The 20,447-nt window shown below is 42.2% G+C and overlaps 1 protein-coding gene across 1 annotated transcript in view; it reads left to right on the top strand.

Moving 5' to 3' along the window:
* Positions 1 to 20,447, top strand: part of FAF1 (Fas associated factor 1) — a 299,655-nt gene that overhangs the window by 196,745 nt on the left and 82,463 nt on the right. Inside the window, exons 9-12 of the mRNA XM_083157375.1 lie at positions 1,420 to 1,515; positions 12,778 to 12,910; positions 13,612 to 13,675; positions 14,460 to 14,541. Of these exons, the coding sequence (XP_083013501.1) occupies positions 1,420 to 1,515; positions 12,778 to 12,910; positions 13,612 to 13,675; positions 14,460 to 14,541 (375 nt within the window). The remainder of the gene's footprint in view (positions 1 to 1,419; positions 1,516 to 12,777; positions 12,911 to 13,611; positions 13,676 to 14,459; positions 14,542 to 20,447) is intronic.

Below are 20,447 nucleotides of genomic sequence, written 5' to 3'. Positions count from 1 at the left end.
GAGGAGTGTGAAGTGGATTCTTTAGGGGAATGGGAGCCAGTGCAGGTTTTTTGGGAGAGTAAGAGAAGTCTAGCTGTGGAGTTGTGCACAGATTGGACTGGAGCATGGTGGGAGTTAAGTTTGGAGAATGTTGGGGACATGTGTATTAGCACGGCGCCCGTTGCGCAGTTAGCGTAGCGGCGCGGTCAGAATCAGCGTAGTGTTAGTGCGGCCAGAGTGTCAGCATCCCTGTCGGTGACTGCGTAATGGCTGCAGTGAATGTGTTCCTGAAACACCCCCACTATGCACGCCAGCCCTCCCGACTTGTTCATACCCCCACTATCCACGTCGGCGTGGAGTTGATTTTATAAAGTGTGGTGAGTGCTGTGAGCCACCGAGCCTGAAGCGTGGCGAGCGGATGCGGATTACTTCACATGTATTCCGCGTCCCCTGTTGGGGCTCGCTGCACTCGCCACACTCGGTTTTGAAAATCAACTCCACGCCAACGTGGATAGTGGAGATATGAACAAGTCGGGAGGATGCGTAACGCGTGGATCGTGGGGTTTTGAAAAGGAGGCATTTGTCAGTATGTAACATGGAGCACTGGCAAATGGCTCCTTTATTGTGCATGAGACACACTTACGTCCGCATAACCCCATCTCCCTTAAGCTGACACGGGCAGGGTTGCCGTACCCTGCCGCAATAATTACTGAGACTCCGTCTCAGACAGCTGGAGCGCCTCTCCGCCGGCGCCCGCACGATCCCCTCTCCGCCAGCGTCCACCAGCGCAGGGGATCTGGCGGTTACCGGCGCTGTGTGAGAGGCGATCACTAGGCTTGCCATGGACGACGGGGACAGAGCCATGGATGCCGGGGACAGAGCCGGGCTGCCGCGGAGTCCCTACGCTAACTACACTTGGCAGCATTTTGCCACCGCTGACAGCGTAGCTTAGGCTACGCTGAAAACGTAGCGTAACCGGGCGCCGTGCTATTACACAAGTACCGAATGTTGCAGTAGTTGAGGGATAATAAGTTTAAGAACGTCCTGGTGCAAGCCATTTTGTGTAGCCGGAACTGACCGGATTGAGCCAGGGATTGGATAAGGGGCAGCAAAGGAGGTGCCGGAATCAAGTTTAACACCCAAGCAGCATAGTTGGTGAACAGGGATGATGCTGTTGTCAACAGTAATAGAGATTCGGACACAAATGTTGCTGACATAAGTCGTAACCTCTGGTAACAGCCATTAATTGGAGGTTGCAGCAGTGGCAGGGTATTGTACCTGAATAATGGATGAACACCTATATCAAATAATATTTGTCTTTTAAGATAATACGTTGTTACAACTGTTGTGTGCATTAATATCTGGTATATGCGTAGAACATTCTTCAGCATGTTGCTTAGTCAGTATAACTTACATATATTCTTTTCTTTTCCCCTTCAGATGACACTAGCATCTTCAGGAATTAACTTTCCATGTCACCGGCTAACAGTGGCCAGAAGAACATCCCCTGTTCAAACCAGGGAACAGTCAGAAGAGGTAATACCAAAGTCAAATTCCTAACCACTGAGGGTTTTCGCTAAAGGACAGTGGTTCCCAAACTTTTTTGAATCACGGCACCCTAGAGTATCAGAATGTGTGTCACGGCACCCCTTGGTGCAAAGTTTGTTACCAAGAATTTCAGAAAAAAATATTAAGTTAAATAAGTTGTGCTTAAATGTCATCCACATAGGTCCAGTTATGTGGTGAGGGGCAGGATACACTTCTGTTTATTCACAGATTATAATTGGAAGCCACAAGCACTGATTTTGCCTATTATATTGACCATGAATAATTGGAATTGGTTCTGGAACACCAACCCAAAGCTCCCCTGCAAATGCTCCGAGGCACCCCCAGGTGCCACGGCACACAGTTTGGGAACCATTGCACTAGGCCAGGCATTCCCAACCACAGTCCTCAAGGCACACCAACAGTGCAGGTTTTGTAGATATCCAAGCTTGAGCACAGGTGACTTAATTAGTATCTGAGGGATTCTGATTAAACCACCTGTGCTGAAGCCTGGATATCACTAAAGCCCCGTACACACAGGGGGGGAGATATATTGCCCAGTGTCTCCTTTGCATCAGCGACCAGAGATGGTCGCTGATGAAAAGGAACCTCTGCTGGCGGTGCCGCAGAGGTAATTAGCTGGTCGCAGGAGCAAGCTCCTGCGACCAGCGATCAGAAAGGGGCTGAAAACGGGAGCGCACACCCGGCGATTTATCGCAGGGCACACTCCCAATCACTGGCAATATGGTCGCCAGCGACCATATTTCCAGCGATTTCAGCCCCTATCGCCCCCGTGTGTACACAGCATTAATCCTGCACTGTTGGTGTGCCTTGAGGACCGTGGTTGAGAATGCCTGCACTAGGCGACATGTCGTTCAATGCTGACAGAAGACCTCCACTTTGCCCAAGGGAATGCAGGGGCCCCTTGGATCATTTGGGTAACTATATCGCATGGCTGTTAAATATAAGTATATTAGAAGCCCACAATAGGTTACATTACTGAGGAGGGGTGTTTATCAAAGCTTGCAGAATGATACATTTATGAGACATAAATTACTAGCTAACCAGCTTCTACCTTACATGTTACAAGCTGATTGTTACTGTATCTCTATTCAAGCTTTGATAAATACAGTACACCCGAATGTTTTGCTTTCCCAGGGTTTTTCTGCTGATGTCTTCAGTTGTTTGTTTATGAGCCTTTCTGATTGTAGTGTTGTCTAAAGCAGGGATGAGGAATTTTTGGCCCTCCAACTATTGTAGAACTACACATCCCAGCATGCCCTGTTACAGTTTTGCTTTTTGGCCAATGCTAAAACTGTTGTAGGGCATGCTGGGATGTGTAGTTCATCAACAGCTGGAGGGCCAAAGTTTCCCCATCTCGTGTCTAAGGCAAGTAAAATGCAGGCTGGATCATGGTGAGATCAGCCGCTGCCAAATATTTCACTTCCACCTAACATTCCTTAACCATTTGAGTGCCAAACTCTCTGGGAGATGTTCAAAATATCAGCTGACATTGCCAGCGTCGCTCACATTTGTTATATAGATTCAAATAAGAAATGTGTAAAAAAAAAAAATGTATATTTCCTATATAAGGTGAACATTACAGGTCATTATGATGAATAAAAATGGGTACTTGTTTCCTAGCACGGCCACCCCGATTTACATCGGGGTGGTCGTGTCGGAAAAATCGGGTCGATCGCATCGCATGCGATTTGGTCGCATGCGATGCGATCGACGCGACCGACCCGATTTTTTGATTGAATGAAATGTAAATCGGGTCCCTGGGACCCGATTTTACATTGGATTCAATGTAAAATATTCCCTAGACCCCCAAATTTAACGACGTAATCCCCACCCCACGATAGACGCCAACCCGAAGCGTGGCGAGCGCAGCGTGGAGTTGAGAATAGAATAGTGTGGCGAGCGCAGCGCGCCCCGCGAGGGGACACGTATACCTGTGAAGTTATACGCGGCCCCTCGCGGGGCTCGCTGCGCTCGCCACGCTTCGGGCTCGGTGGCTCGCTGCGCTCGCCACACTATTCTATTCTCAACTCCACGCCGACATGGATAGTAGGGGAATGAAAAGGTCGGAGGACGCGCACCGCCGCCCCTCGCGGGCTCGCTGCGCTCGCCACGCTTCGGGTTGGCGTCTATCGTGGGGTGACGACGGGGACATCTATAATGTGAAATGGGTCATATTGGCCCATTTCACATTTTTCACATTTTTTTAAAGGTGAGATGGACTTAATCAAGTCCATCTCATCTTGTGCCATTATAATGGCACAAGACCGGCGCGATCCTCCCGATTTCAATGTTAAAAAATATTTTAACATTGAAGCCTATGGCAAAATCGGGGGCATCGCGTCGGTCGCGTCGGGACCAATGTTAATGGTCCCGACCGACGCGATGCCCCCGATTTTGACCCTTTGCCGGCAAAATGAACCTGATTTCAAAGGAAATCGGGTCCATCGTGTACCTTAACTTAAAGGTACACGATCCACACGATTGTGGCCATGCTAGGAAACAAGTACCTAAAAATGTTTGCTTGGCAATTTTGGATGTAAAATGTTGGTTTTCTATACAGTGGAAAGGATTCTGCAATCATCCACCACTGTTGCATTCCGTGGATGTCCGGGTGTGGTACAGTCGGGATCCCGACAGTCATTAGCCCGACGTCGGGATCCCGACTGGCCGGACCCAGACAGCATGGTGAGAGCAACAAAGTCCCTTGCGGGCACGGTGGCTCGCTATGCGAGCTAGAAAAAAGAAGTGGCAGAGCGCTAATCTATATATAAAATTGAATCTGCTGCTGTCTCTGATAAGGGGACACCCCAGCCCCTTAGACACAGATGCTACAAAGAAAAAAGTTTCAGAGGCAGCGCTGATTCATATAATCATTTAAAATTTATTAAAGAACAATAAATACAATTTTGTATTCAGATACCGGCCGGTACTTCAAATATATAAAATGCACATTTAAATCACAAAATAAAAAGAAATAATAGCAATAATACGCAATGCAATTGGTTAGTGGCTTGCTGCAATGAATGGTAATCCACTCTCTTTCACTCCAGTTTTAGTATATGTAATTTTTAGTGAATAGTGAACTGTTAGCTCTCTCACAGCTTAGTCCAGGTTAATAAGTTATGGCATGCATGCTTTTATGGTTAGAAGGGGTTAATTGGTAAGAAAACATGGAGGGAATGAATGGTGCTCAATTGAGCTATAACCTGCTCTCCTCCGGTTCGGTCACTCAGTCAGTCTGTGGGGGATTTTAGTATCCGGCTGTTAATTCCTTGCGGTAGATGCAAAACAGCTCCCAATGTTGGGTCCACAGGCGGGGGTGCGATCACGGAGGTAGGAAATATGCAGGAAATCACAATGCAGGAAGGCACAATGAAGTAGCGGTCAGCGTCTGGTTTCCTTAACGCGTTTCTCGGCCTGTCACGCTCGGCCGCTTCATCAGAAGGACGTAGATGTAGTGCGTCCCCGTCGCTCAGATTTTATGGCGTTCGGGGATTAGTGTGCGCTTGCGCTGTTGGGACTTCTCCAAGCCTCGTTTTCATTCAGACGCGCCAAGCGTCCATGTTGCGTTCCACTCGCACTCAGACCTCGTTTTCGCAAATGCGGAAGTGTTCATTTAGTAAGCGTCTTTGGAGATCATATGTGTATTATTATACGCTCACACCTCGTTTTCATATGAGGATTCACATTGGTGGATTTCAGGTCACGTGTGCCACTTCTATTTTGTATAGAGAATATTATATGCAGCATTTTAATTTTCAGTCCATTTTTTTATTATATATATATATTTTAAGCAGATATATATATACATGAATCAAATAATTCACAGATGACAATTTTTTTGAAATATATATGGAATTGAAAGCACACTAACATGATCTTAAAGAAAAAATATACGCTTAGAAAAACTATATATACACACACAAATTTACACTAATCTATCACAATAAAATGAATTAAAATCTTACTTTTTACTTTTTACTTTTTACTTTTTATCATAGGAATGTCGCCATTATTACATTTACTTAATTATATATATTTATGTTATTTTTATTTGATAGTCACAATAATTGCCTTGATCGTGACTAATCAATATATGTTACGCAGAGTATAGTAGTAATTAATAATTCTTTCTAACATACTGTTGTTAATTTATTATCGATTTTAATAATTTTTGATTGTCAGGAAACGACACATAATGTGTCACACATATCGAGAAGAGAAATATTTTCAGATATATTCTGGATATTAAAAAATAATAATAAAAAAGGTAATAATAATAAATAAAATTAAAGTTAATAACCATAGAGATGCATATAGAAGAAAATATATTTAAAAATAAAAATAATAATAAAAATAAATATAATAAAGATTTTTTTGAACTTTTTAGATTTTTTAGCTTATAATCGACAAGTATTACAGGAGAAAAAGGTATATATAGTCGTATGATATGAAACTTAATAGCAAGTATTTAGTATAGTATATATAATCATATCATATGAAATTTGATAACAAGTGCTTAGTATAGTATAGATAGATGCTCTTAGTGTTAACATCAATTTTTACATCATCTAATAGGGAACAATATACATGAATCAATAGGGTGAAAGGAAAAAAGGAGAAAAAGGAAAAGGAAAAGATGTGTTTGGCATGCCAAACCATGTGTCGCAGGGGGTTATACATACAGAAATTCTATAACTTAAATCATATGTCCATGTGTCGCAGGGAGTTATACATACAGAGATTCTATATCTTAAATCATATATTATTAAGTTCTACACAGTCATTAAGACCCTTAGGAATTAATGTGGCTAGTCTAAATATCCAGTACGCCTCTCTACGACACAGGTTTCCAAACCTATCTCCTCCTCTTATTGTTTTCTTTATTTGTTCTATAGCTTTTATTTGTATTTTGTTTACACAATTTTCTTGACAAGAGGAGATGTGTTTGGAAAGAGGGTGCGTACGGATACCTCCCAGTATGTTCCTTCTATGTTCGAGGTATCTAGTATGTAAGCTTCTCGTTGTACGCCCCACATACTGTAGTCCACATGCGCAGTCCATTATGTAGACTACGAATGTGGATCTGCAGTTAAGATGTCCTTTGATTTTGAATTTTTCCTTAGTTTCATAGGACTCAAATTCGATACTCTTTTTATTTCCTGCTGTCTGACATGTATAGCATTTATGGTTACCACATTTATGATAACCTTCAAGTAATGGTGGGAGCCAGTTTTTTATATTAGGTTCTATAGACGGAGTTTTTGGCATGGAGAAATGGCTTGACACTAGTTTGGATTTCAAGTTTTCAGCTTTGCGGAAGATGACTTTTCCGCCTTGTTCTATAACATCCTTCAAAAGGTTATCTTGCAATAGAATTTTGCTATTTCTATTTACAATTTTTTTAATCTCATAAGCAAAACTGTTGTATTGTGTCACGAATGATACACTTCTCTCATTGTTCTGATTTTCTTCACAGGAGGAATTTTTTCTATTTTTACCAATTTTTTTGTTTTCTCTATCTATTAGTAAATTTTCTCTGTCTATCTGTTTCACCTCTTCATAGGCCTGATCTAGCAATTGATTTGGGTACCCTTGATCTTTAAATGAATTAATTAGCCCTTTGGCTTGTTTATGAAAGGCTTGTTCGGTCGAGCAATTTCGTCTAATTCTTACCATTTGGCTTTTAGGAATATTCGTTTTCCATTGTGTAGCATGTGAACTTGTAAATTCTAAATATCTACTTTGGTCAACAGGTTTTATATAGGTTTCTGTGTCCAGCTTGTTTTCATTTTTATTGGCCGAGAGCGCTATATCCAGGAAATTAATTTGTGTAGGGTGGTGACTACAAGTGAATTTTAAACCAAATGTGTTGAGATTCAAATTAGCAAAGAAATTATTAAGTGAATTTGAATCCCCATCCCAAATTATAAACAAATCATCAATAAAACGTGCGTAGAGGACCAGGTTCGCACCGAACCGCTCACACCAAACATGCTCCTCCTCGAAGGCACCCATGTAAAGGTTCGCAAAGCTCGGCGCGAACCTGGTCCCCATCGCCGCCCCCCGTGTCTGTAAATAATATTGTGCATTAAACAAAAAATAATTGTGCTCAAGGATAAAGTAAATTGCATTAATTATAAGCTCACGCAGAGGGTCGGAGATAGAGGTGTCTTTTTCCAAATATTTTTGTATGGTCTGTACACCCAGTTTGTGGGGTATATTTGAATATAGTGCCTCTACATCACATGTCACTAATGTATAGCGCTCATTCCATGTTACTGTATTTATTAAATTCAAAAATTGTTGTGTGTCTCTTATATATGACCTCAGACCCTCTACGTGACCCTGTAAATAATAATCAACAAAGGCGGATAAATTATTAGTGAGGGACCCAACACCTGAAATAATTGGTCTCCCAGGGGGTTTGTGCAGGGATTTGTGGATTTTGGGCAAAAAGTAAAACGTGGGTGTGACAGGATGTGAATTGTACAGAAAGTGAAAGGTATCTTTGGTAATAGCGCCCCCGGCCAAAGCTGAATCTAATAAATCACGCAGGGCTTTCTGATATGGGGCGGTGGGGTTGCTACTCAACAGACTGTAGAATTCGCTATTATTTAATTGTCTATACGACTCTTCTATATAGTCCACAGTGTCGAGTATAACAACCCCACCGCCCTTGTCAGCCTGTTTAATAATAATACTTTTGTCTGCATATAGGCATTTTAGGGCCCTTCGTTCTCCTGAATTTAAATTATCCTTTGTACTTTGTTTTTCCGCCTTATCACATAATTTTTTAAATTGGTCTAAGGTTGTCCTATAAAAGCTTTCCACAAATGGTCCTTTGTACTGTAAAGGGTAAAACTCTGATTGGCATTTAAATTTTGATGTTCTTTTAGAATCATATATTTTAATTTGTGTATCAACTGAATCTTCTCCACTTAATTGTTCGTTCTCTAAGGATTCCAACATTTCTAGAGCTATTTTGTCATCCATATCTAGCGTAATTGGGGTACCTTCAATCTTTTTTTGTTTCATGGTTTGTGTTGCAAAAAAACGTTTCCTGCTAAGGGTTCGTGTGTACCTATTGAGGTCCACAAAGAGTTTAAATAGGTTCGGTTTGGATGAGGGTGCGAAATTCAATCCTCTTTCTAAAAGTTTAATTTCATCTATTGTCAATTTTTTTGAAGAAAGATTGAAGATGCCCTTCATTTTTGGACTTATCTTATGCACTGGCTTTTTGTTGACCTGTTTTCCTCCCCTGCTGCCTCTTCTTCTCTTCTTGTTCTTTTTAGGGAACCAACTAGGGGACCTATTTGGTGTGCCCCTAAAAAATCCTATGCGAGCTACCTATTCTATTCTCCCTCTATGGGGGTCATGGACCCCCACGATGGAAAATAGCAGATGGCCGTCGGGAACCCGGCTGTCGGTGTTTTGACAGTCGGGATCCCGTCGTCAGGTACCTGTCGGGACCCCGTCCGGCTCCCGGATGTCCAGGCCCTTTTTCTGTTACCGAGTATTTTTTTTTAATTGAGCAAATTTATCGGAACAGTCCTTTGTTTCCGTTTTCCAGCATTTGGTAGCAAATGGTTGATCTTGTTTTTCTCCTATACATTACCAGATTTTTCTCCCATACGTTACCAGATTTTTTCTCCCACCAGACAGATTGGACAGACACATCTTTAGTGTGTGCCCAGCTTAAAATTGAAACATTGAAAGAGAACTTTGTGTCCTGTATGACTTTTTTAATGAATATTCCTGTGTGCCGCCCCAACATCCTGCCATATTTCATATTGATCCTGATATGTAGCAGAGTGTAGGTATCACGCACACCGCTGTGCACTTACTCATCTTACAGAGGAACGATCTGACCATCCATTTACTACAAGGAGCTTTAGATTCATTCTGGCTTGAATAACATTGCTCCCGTTGTGTTACCTTTTGTAAATAACAGGAAATAACCTGGCTAGTTTATCTGCAGATTATCTGCAGTTTTGTAAATGAGCACTGTAATTTTTATCCTATTACTTGGCATTCTTCACTACTTAAATAGGAATTAGCATTGTCACAGTGAACATTATTCATTCAGTCACACATTAGCCTAAGACGTTGTGAAGCAAGATGAAATATAAGACCTGTATTGGTTTTCTTTTTTAAATATTTAACCCATGAGACCTTTCATTTCTGAAGCTTTATAAAGTATTTTGTTTTTTAAATGGAAATGATCACAGTAAACTCCATATTAGGGAAGCTAATCCCAGGGCGCATATATATGTGTGTGTGTGTGTGTGTGTGTGTGTGTGTGTGTGTGTGTGCAGTGCTATTTGTCAGCAGGCTCCAGCAGGAACTGAGGCCCTTATTCTAGTTCACTCTTTCTGACAAAATCCTTCTTAGATGGACAAAACCATGTGCACTGCAGGTGAGACAGGTGTTACTTGTGCAGAGAGAGTTAGATTTGGGTGGGGTTTTACTTCAAAGTGAGATCTATATTGCAGTGTAAAAATAAAGCAGCCAGTATTTACCCTGCACAGAAACAAAATGACTCAGCCAAATCTAATTCTCTCTGCACATTTTAAATCTAACCCCGTGCAGTGCACATGGTTTTGTCAATCTAAGAAGGATTTTGTCAGAGGGTGAACTAGAATAAGGCCCTCAGTTCCTGCTCGAGCCTGCTGAAAAATAGCACTGTGTGTGTGTGTGTGTGTGTGTGTGTGTGTGTATGTGTATGTTTATATATGTATGTGTATGTATATGTATATATATATATATATATATATATATATATATATATAGATATATATATATATAGATAGATAGATAGATAGATAGTATTCGGGTGCAGATGCCACTGCATCAGCATAACCGAGCACGCTCTAAACATCAAGAATAGAATAGGAATGTGAGGTTGTCTCTAGAGCTGTCTTGACAAAGGACCAATAAAAGTGGTGATGTATTCATAACATTATTTTTGACTATTCTTGATGTTTGGAGCGTGCTCTGTTATGCTGATGCAGTGGCATCTGCACCCGAATACTATATAATAGATCAATTTGAATTATCAATTGATATTTAATGTATAAAACAAGTAAAAAATGTACAATCACATAATAAACCCTTACTAGGGTATTACAAGTATACAGATTCTGATAGATCACAAATGCATGTACAACTCTGGTGGGTTGTTCAGTCAGTAGAGAAGGCCAAACGCGTTTCGTCATGTTTATGACTTCATCAGGGACAATAAAGTACCGATACAACTATGTGTGTCCAAACAAAGGGAATCCAGAGTAGTATTCTCAAAGTAATTCGGTAAAGTCCAAAAACATGCAACAGCTCAGATTTTCTTCAAATAGGATTAGCAGAATGGAACCCACAAATATAGAGTGTTCAGGGTAATAGGTGCATACAGCTTGAATCCACCACAGTGAATCTGTGTATATATATCGATAAAACATGGGGCACTCACCGGATTTTTTCTAGCAGAAGCTCTTTAATTACATACCGTGGGTGAGCGGCAACAGCGAGCAGGGCTTCCTGCTTGCTGTCACCACTCCCCCGTCAGTATTCAACTCACCCCCCTCATACGCCAATTCCCCCTCGCTCGGTTTTTTGAGCGAGGGGGAATCTGTGTATGCAGCTGCAGAAGCTGCGAGACTCGCTGCTAAATACAGTGGGTTCGCTGCATTAGCCGCGGGTCTCACTGTTTGGGGGAATCCTCGCCGTCCTGTGATGGCGAGGATTCCCCCAGAACCTTGAATAGGGCGAGCGGGTTAAAGGGCAGATGGTTGTTCTTTTTAATATATAAATTTCACACAGTACACAGCAGTGCTGTGGAGTCGGTAGATAAATGGTCCGACTCCGACTCCTCGTACGTCTGCCCTCGACTCCGACTCCTCGTACGTCTGCCCCCAACTCCTCGACTCCGACTCCTCTGTATTAATATGCGAATGTATTTGATACATTCCTTGAAGGAAAGAAAGGCAACATACATATTATTACTACAGAAACTAGAGGCTGGGAAGCCAACAGTCTACTGTATTGAACAGTTTAAGCAAAGGACAAACACAATGTTTATCCGCTGGTTTGCTTGCTCGTCACCGTTCAATTCACGGACAAAAGGAAAGATTTCTTTACCGAATCGTTACTGGCGATGAAAAATGGTGCCTGTACATCAATATGAACCAGCGTAAGGAATGGCTTAGCCAAGGTAAACAAACGACCCTGCGCAAGAAACAAGATCTTCATCCGCATAAAAAGATGTTGTGCGTATGGTGGGAGAGCTTGGTTGGATGAATTTTTCGAGTCTACACCAGGTGATTTCTACCAACGAGGTATTGAAAACATTATTGAACGTTGGAAACTACAAGGGAGAATACATTTAGAAGTATTGGTGCTCCGAATTGTGCGTTGCGTGTCATATAGTGAAGCATATGAAAAGCGGTCACTTAACGTGGTCTTTATTCTTACAGTAGAGAAGTCATTAATTATAATTTTCGGAGTCGGTGCATTGTTTGCCGATTCCGACCCCAGGTACTCGAAATTTGCTCCGACTCCTCGACTCCGACTCCACAGCCCTGGTACACAGTCTGGTTTGTGTGAAATGTTTGGCACGTGTATAAGAACTAGTAGTCCGCTTTTGTATCTGTCCTTGTTTCATATAAGAAGAGTGCAGGAATCTGATCATTTAGGTCACGCATGTCCAAACTGTGGCCCTCCCAGCTGTTGTGAAACTACAAGTCCCATCATGCCTTGCCAGAGTTTTGCTATTAGGGAATGCTAAAAATATTGCAAGGCATGTTGGGATGTGTAGTTTCACAACAGCTGGAGAGCCGTAGTTTGGACATGCCTGATTTAGGTCCTTTGATTATTTTACCGTGAGAATAAAAAGTGCGGTTATGTTAAACATAGAGGCAGGTGGGAATCAAGTTTATAGGCCGGCTTTCATGAAGCCTTGATAAGATTTTTAGAGTGACCGGTTCTGCCGCTGCCACTGTACCTTTCCATACAGATCTCGGAAGTGGAGAGCAGTGGGGTAATATTGCAAAGGGGGCAGCAGAGTGCGGTAAGGGACAAATTAAATCAACATGTCTGCTACTTAGCATTCACCACTCTTTTGCATTAGCGAACATTTGCTTTCTTCTGTGTTATTTAGCAAGATACATATAGCTGCCATGGTAAATCTAACCTCTGTGCCGCCATGGTAAATCTAACCTCTGTGTTCCCTTACAGTGTACAGATATTCACATGATCAGCGACAGTGACGGAGATGACTTTGAGGACGCAACAGAATTCGGTGTGGACGATGGCGAGATCTTCGGGATGGCCTCCTCCTCTTCTTCAGCTCTCCGAAAGTCTCCCATGAGTAAGAAACTTGCCAAAAAAATAACTTCATTGGAATTATTTTTTAGATATGGTTTTCTTCGGCGAGATAGGACAAAACAAGTGCATTTAGTATTGAGACTATAGAAGGACCGGATTTAAAGTTGATTAATCGTTAGTGGAGGCAAAATAACTGCAAACATCTCATGGCACATCCTATGATACACTGGGGGAAATTTACTAAGATGTGTATTCTACTTCACATGTGATGTTGCTATGGGCAACCAATCCGATCCTGTCTATCTTCTAGAGGGTGCTAAATAAATAAGAAGTAGATTCTAATTGGTTGCCAAAAGACACATCACATGTGAAGTAGAATACACTTCTTTCTCAATCAAAACATATGTATAAAATCTATCTAATCCATTAAACCGTAATGCCCGTCGAGCATTGTACCACATTTCATGTGACTGTGGGTAATGATCGTCATGGTTTCATTGAATTTCAAATTATTATTTTTAAATGTTATCTCAGCAGGTAAATTTGCCACCTTCATAATAGGTTAACAAGTCTAAATATGAGGATATTTGACATCAACTTTTTCCTGTCCTGTAAATAATAATCTGAGATTTTCCTCTAGATACTTCGGTTCTTAGTCAGTCATTTATGTAACCGGTACGGCTAAGCTTCTCATTGTTGCCATGATTTTCTCTCCGCTTAAAAATATGTTTGTTCTTTTTACAGTGCCTGAGAATGCAGATAATGAGGCTGATGCTTTGCTACAGTTTACTGCAGAATTCTCCTCCAGGTAAATAGTTGTTGTTTTCTTGGGTGGGAGAGATTTTGAAGGGTTTAAAATTGCTGGTGACATTTTTTTTGCCCATCCGAGTTAGCTTGAGACCCACCAGTCACTGCCCCACAGGGAAACAAGCCCTTTTGAACTAAGGGCCTGATTAAAGTTGGATCGGATTGGCCCGAATTCAGCCCCATTTTGATGGTGGGGGGTTTGAGCATGTGCAGACCCTCTGTTCGATCGCCTTTGTCGAATATTAAACTCGCCAAGGTGTTTAAATGGGTAGGGGAGGGGGAGACCCAGCTTTTTATGGTGGTCCCCACGAAATACGCTGAGATTTCCTTGGGACCTTAGGCGTGACGTTCCCTGCTCAGGGTGAGCGTAACGCCTGTCCACTTTTCGTCCAGTGGAATGAAGTCAATGATTTCTCTCCCCTTTGGCCGCATGCGAGGGGATGTTCTTTTACACATCCCCTTGCATGCCAGAGAGGTGGCTGACCTGTTCTCTAGGCTGCGAGTGAATGCAACCTAGTGAACAGTTCTGAATTAGGCCATGAATGGGGTGCGAGAGGAAGTCAGCTGTTGATTTTTATTTTGCCGAAACTCTGAAGCCACCAATATGGATGACTATGCAATCACTCTGCTGGCATCAGTTACTTAATAGTATACACATTAGAATCACCAACATGCAGCCTATCTCTGGTCATTTCTGCTCCGATGTCCGGCTCACTCACTTCCTGATGGATCCTGGTAACGGAATGTGAGGTTGTAGAACTATCAATGTGTCTGTCTCTCCCCAGGTACGGTGAGTGCCATCCTGTGTTCTTCATTGGATCACTGGAGGCTTCGTTCCAGGAGGCATTTTACGGGAAAGCGAGAGAGGTAAGTTAATGTGATCTTATTAAACTTAAAGCAACCTGGGTATGTACACCAAAAAGACAACCTAAGACATTTTGTTCCTTTGCCTATTCCTGAACTTCTTAAAATATTCTGGTTATAAGCAGGGCCGCCGACAGGTCGGCTGGGCCCCAGCAAATTGGAGGGGGCATGGCCACATCCCCATGAAACAACCCCCACCCCCTCCCACCAGTAATGTATGCAGGCTGGAATCCTCAGCGCACACACAGATTGATGAGCGATGTCAGGCTACTGCTGCAGCTGTCTCTCGCTCTGCAGCGGCAGCCTGTCTTCTCTATCTCCCCGCTGCCCAGCTCCCTGCAACAAGGGGGTTCCATCCCCCCCCTCCACCATCACCACCACCACCTCTCGACGCCACTGGTTATAAGGTGGGGGAAGTAGGGGTTCTAGATTGATTAAGAAGATACTTTTACTTGTGTATCCAGAGAGAATACGAAATTGTGGCAATTTAACTAAGCTACTTATGGGGCCGTTTGATCTCTCTTCTCTGACAACAGCTCTCTTCTCCCAACCAGTAAGAAGTACTGGAAGCGACAAACAGGAAGATGTAGCCGGTACTGGAAACATTTAATCGTTCCTGTTCCATTTACCTATGTTTAATTGCCAGGAGCAGCGTCTTCAGTGTCAGTCTCCATTCTATACAGCATTCCAGGGCTTCTTACTGGTGGAGAGCTGACAGAAGGATCGCGCCGCCTGTATATAAGGCCAGATTCATGTTTATAAGTTAAGCGAAAAAGCAAGCAACTACGTAAACCATGCTGCACTGCAGGTGGGGCAGATAATACATGTGCAGAGAGAGAGAGTTAAGGTGCCCACACACTAGAAAGATCTGAGATCTTAAAATCTTCGTGGACAAAACATTTCAGGCAAGCGCACATCTTCACCAAAGATTTCTCTTAAGATCCCATGTGCGTTCCTATGGATCTTTTTCTAAATCTTCTGATGCAGCATGTAAGATCTTGATTTATCAGAAGATCGACAAGAGCGCGCATCCAACCAATATCGGGCGAGTTTCGATAAGGATCGGTCGGAATTTGGCTAATCGGCAAAAAAAATCAATCTAGTGTTTGGGTACCTTTTTACATTTGGGTGGGGTGTGAGAACTGAACTATTCTCACCGTGGCCTTAACTGTGCGGAGTTTGTATATTCTCCCCGTAGTTGTTGGATTTCCTCCGGGTACTCCGGTTTCCTCCCACAATCCAGAAATATACTGGAAGGTTAAGTGACTACCAACAAATTAACCCTAGAATGTCTGTGTGTGCGTGTACACGTGGTAGGGAATATAGATTGTAAGCTCCACTGGGGCAGGGACTGATGTGACTGTGCAAATATTCTCTGTAAAGCGATGCGGAATATGTGTGCGCTATATAAGAAACTGTTAATAAATAAATAAATGTAACATTGTAGAAGGTTCCAGTCTGTGTACAGCTATGTATCATTCGTTATTTCACAGGAGGTGTTTTTGTGTCTTCAGGTCTGTTATTTCTATTGCCATGTAATTTCTCACTTCCCTATCTCATGTTTAATATGAAATTCTGGTGAATCTGCAGAGAGCAGATGAATCCGTGTTGGAAATTGAGTTTCCACAGTCAATAAAAACAAGATTGAAGGTTTAAATCCCCCGCCAGCCTTTTTGAACTGCTCTGCTCATTAAATGTTTATTGGAGTGCCTGGATTAGGGAGGATTTGGAGAATTTCGTGAACTGGTATCTGCTTAATCACTAAGTAAAACACTCCATTTGATAACGTGTTTCTCACGATATCACACTCTGCCCCGATTTAATGAAATCCCCTCCAAGAACAGCTCACTGGGGGCCACTTTACAGCCGAAGAGTCCTTAACGCTCCTTGAGTTATTCCTATCCACATCTTCACATGTGATCTTTTTATGAGCTAAGCGTGCGTTAGTAAGATCTCATCTTAAAGGACAATTATTGTAGCTGCTGAGCAGAAGGCAATGTCACAAGTCTAGATCACTTTTTTGAAGGTTAAAACCTATAAATGTAAATAAAAAAGTGATATTAAGAGGACCTCAAGGCAACTTTATTTTCCATTTAAAAAAAAAAACAATGTTTGAGAATGTGACTGTCGTGGCTCCAGCACAACCGGATTCTGCTGTTTAGCCAAACGACTTACAAACTCGTTAGTGAGTCGATCAGTCTTAGGGGGGTTTTCAGTGTGCCACCGCTATTTCCGACGCGGGCCGGTTCTGCCAATAACAGCTGTGGAATGTCACGATCCCGGCCGCAGATCGACAATCCACGGCTTTTTTTGCGGCCACGCCCCCTTTGCACTGATTGGCAGGCAGGACATTGAATCCCGCCTGTCGTTCGGCAGTCGGGATGACCGCAAACGGGCCAGGATCACGGCTGTCTGGAGGGATTGACAGTCGTGATCCTAGATTGAATACCCCCCCCCCCCCCTTAAGGAGCCCTTACATTATGTGAGTATCAGGTCAATTCTTCATTCTTCCTCTTCCTCATGCCTGGTTTGGAAGATTAGAGAAATCCAACTGATTTCAGTCCGTATCAGCGAGTTTTGTGTTTTTAACATACACCAACATAATATGCTGCACTATGTAAGAAACTGTAAATAAAAAATGTTCGATTATGCCAATTCCCATATGATCATAACGATTGACAGGTCAGGGAATCACCCGGTTGATGACCCCTATAACCTCATACAACTGCAGTGAGATTGACCGACTCCTTCGATCCATCAAACATCGATGATTGGCAACCCGTTTGGGAATTCACAAAATTCAGAGGCTTGCTGATGCCCAAAATGTTTGTTCTGAACCAGCGAATCAAGGTTTACCAATTTGTTGGATTTTCCTCCAACCCAAGCTTCAGAAGAACGGCAAATTTTCCCGATAATCCGCTGATGTATGGGGCCCCTAAATTGATTAGTAATTGTCCACTTATTCAGGTTCTCGGTCATTGACTTGCATTGGTTCCTGCCCTTCGTGGACTTCCCACGTGTCCATGGTGGGTTCATGTTGTACCAATTTATCTACTCATAATAAAACCGAATCCCGTAGTAGAGGACTTGTATCTCTCTAGTCACCATAGAGTATAATATGGTGGCTTTGTTTTTGATGCATCCTGGATTGTCAGTCTTTAAGTCTTCCCAAACTATTTGGACCCGTGCCAACTGTAACAAGTCAGTGGCGTTAACATCTTTCTTCCATGTAACATATAAAGTTCTCCAGATTGTTTGGTCATGAGAAGCGTTGATTACATGCATCACCCAGAGTGAGTGTGTTTTGAGCTGCTAATTGAAGGAGTCTCCAATACAAAATGAACGGCTACGTTGTTGGAAATAAATGACATTATGCTTAAATCTGTTATAGGCAAACATATATTTATATAAGTTAAAGAAACGGGTTACCCACCATTAGCCAAAGATTTATCCAATCATTTAACGTGCAACTACTTTTGACCATAATTCTAGATGATTTTCTTTTATAAGATGGTGGAAAAACAAATAACTATATTCCTGTATTTCTTTGGTCTTTAGTAGAGAAATAATTAAATCACATCTTCTAAAAATAAGAACTGACTGCTTTATTTTGATCTTATAATGTAAAGCTATTGTATCTGCTTATGGATAAAGAAGAGAAGAGGCTTCTGTTAAGCAACAAACAGTATTTATTAAACCTAGACAAATCTAAAACCTACAAAAAGACTTGCATGAAAAAAACATATTAGAGTGTGTATATATTTATTTACTAACCAATATTTATATAGCGCACTCATAGTCTGCAGTGCATTACGGAGAGAATATTTGAACATTGTTATCGGTCCCTGCCCCAGTGGAGCTTACAATCTATATTCCCTAACACATGTACACAGACATTCTAGGGTTAATTTTTTTGTTGGGAGCCAATTAACCTACCAGTATATTTTTGGATTGTGGGAGGAAGCCAGGGCACCAGGAGGGAACCCACGCAAGCATGGGGAGAATATACAAACTCCACACAGACATGGTCATGGTGTGAATCTAACCCTTGACCTCCGTTCTGTGCGTGGTACGATGCAGCGTCCCTGGCTTTTCTTCATGCCAAGTTCTGTTGCACTTTGTATCAGAGGCGTAACAAGGTGGGTGCGGGCTGCTCCTGGAGGCCACCCATTTAGGGGGTGACACCAAAATGCTGACTCCTCTGCAGGGACATGAGCCTGGGGTTCTGCAATGAAAAGGTGGTGGTAGCTCTGGAAGAGTGTGGTAATCAAGAGTTTTCCCAATGATCCCATGCCCCTTTAGTGACGACAGTATGGCTCCCATGAAGCCAAGCACTTTTATGCAATGCCACACCCCCTTTAGTGCGCCAGTTGTCTTTTTGCTGCGCCAGGTGCAAGTGTTGCATATCCAATAATCAGTACAGTCTATTTAAGCAGCTTTGTCACTTTGCATTGTCAAAAATAGATACGTAGTTTTACCTTTTACTATCCATAGTTACATACAGTTTGTGTGGAGTCTGGGTTCTTTTACCCATACTCCAAACAAATACTGGTAGGTTATTTAACTGTTGACAGGTTACCTTAATGTGTGTACATGTGTTTATGACGATTTATAGCCGTAAACGCCAATACCAGTGTAAATGATGAAATAATCTCTCTAAAGCACAGTGTGATGTGGTGATGGAGGTTTGTTAAGTGTATTGTAATCTGAATTGCTATACGGTCTACAAACACAATGGGATATGGATTTATTTTTTGCAAGTTACTTTCACTTTTTGTACTTTTTTTTGTTTTTTCTTTCTTTTTTTTTTTCTTGTCCATAAAGAGCAAAGGGGGGTGGGGAAGTGATAAAAATGCCATCCCCTGGCCACAAAGCTGGACTGTGACAAAGGACAGATTAAAGGGTTTACAGCAAGGTCAATGTGGGTTTTTCTCTAACTAAACACTTTCCTAAGATTTCCTTGCAGGGGAAAATAATGAAGGCCGTACAAGGGGTTTTCAAGGAGTTTCGGTCTCCTCCACCAGCCTGCTTTCGCCTGTCCTCCCAGCATGGGTGTTTAATATTCCCCAGCTTTGTGAATTAGTCCAGATGAATAATTGTTGGGCTCTCGCTGCGGGAGGTGGGAGTTTATTCTTAAGGCCTAATCACTGTGTAAACAGCTCCTTACCCCGCTCGCTTTAGAATGGGGCAGATTCTAGCACAGTAACGTAGGATATTGCATGGAAGTTGCTCTTTGAAATGTAGAACAGATGATCTAGATGTCGTCTGGTTTTGCCTAAATTAAATACAGATGGTTTGGTAAATCCTTTTACTGGTTGGTAGCAGCAGAGAAACGTTGGAAACTTCAAGTTTATGGGATTTTACCTCCACCTTCGTTAAAGGAACCAATGACCGAGACAACGTCAGAACCATCCTCTGACAGAGATCTTTTTGAGCTTCGCATCGCTTGGTCCAAACTACTTAATTATTAATTGACCATTAGTCCTTCACTATAAATCATTGAAACCTGTTAAGGCCAATCTTGGCCACGTGTCCAGGCTGATTAGTTCTGAAACATTGGGAAGCTTGTTATCTTGGAGTCTGTTAACTGGATATATGATTAGATCACAAGGTCCCCAATATTTCCATACTGTAACATACAATATAAAGGAAATAGAGATTATGTGTTATACATAAAGGGGTAAGTGGCCATTTCGGACTCCACCGTGACTGAATGTCGCCCTAGGCTTTTTTTTATGTTTTTTGAATTCGGTAAACCTTGCATTTGAGATCCCAGCCCAGTACAGCTTTACAGTTATCACAATTTGTTCCTAAATATTGAACGTCATTAACCACACGACACATCTGCGCCGCCAGGTGTTTAGGAAAGATGAATGTGTGAGATATTGGTAAGCCATAAGAGAATCGGA

This window comes from Crinia signifera, chromosome 8 (genome assembly GCF_055691185.1).
Source record: "Crinia signifera chromosome 8, ASM5569118v1, whole genome shotgun sequence".
NCBI classification, from domain to species: domain Eukaryota; kingdom Metazoa; phylum Chordata; class Amphibia; order Anura; family Myobatrachidae; genus Crinia; species Crinia signifera.
The sequence above is the reverse complement of the archived record's forward strand: the minus strand, read 5'-3'. Positions and strand labels throughout refer to the sequence as shown.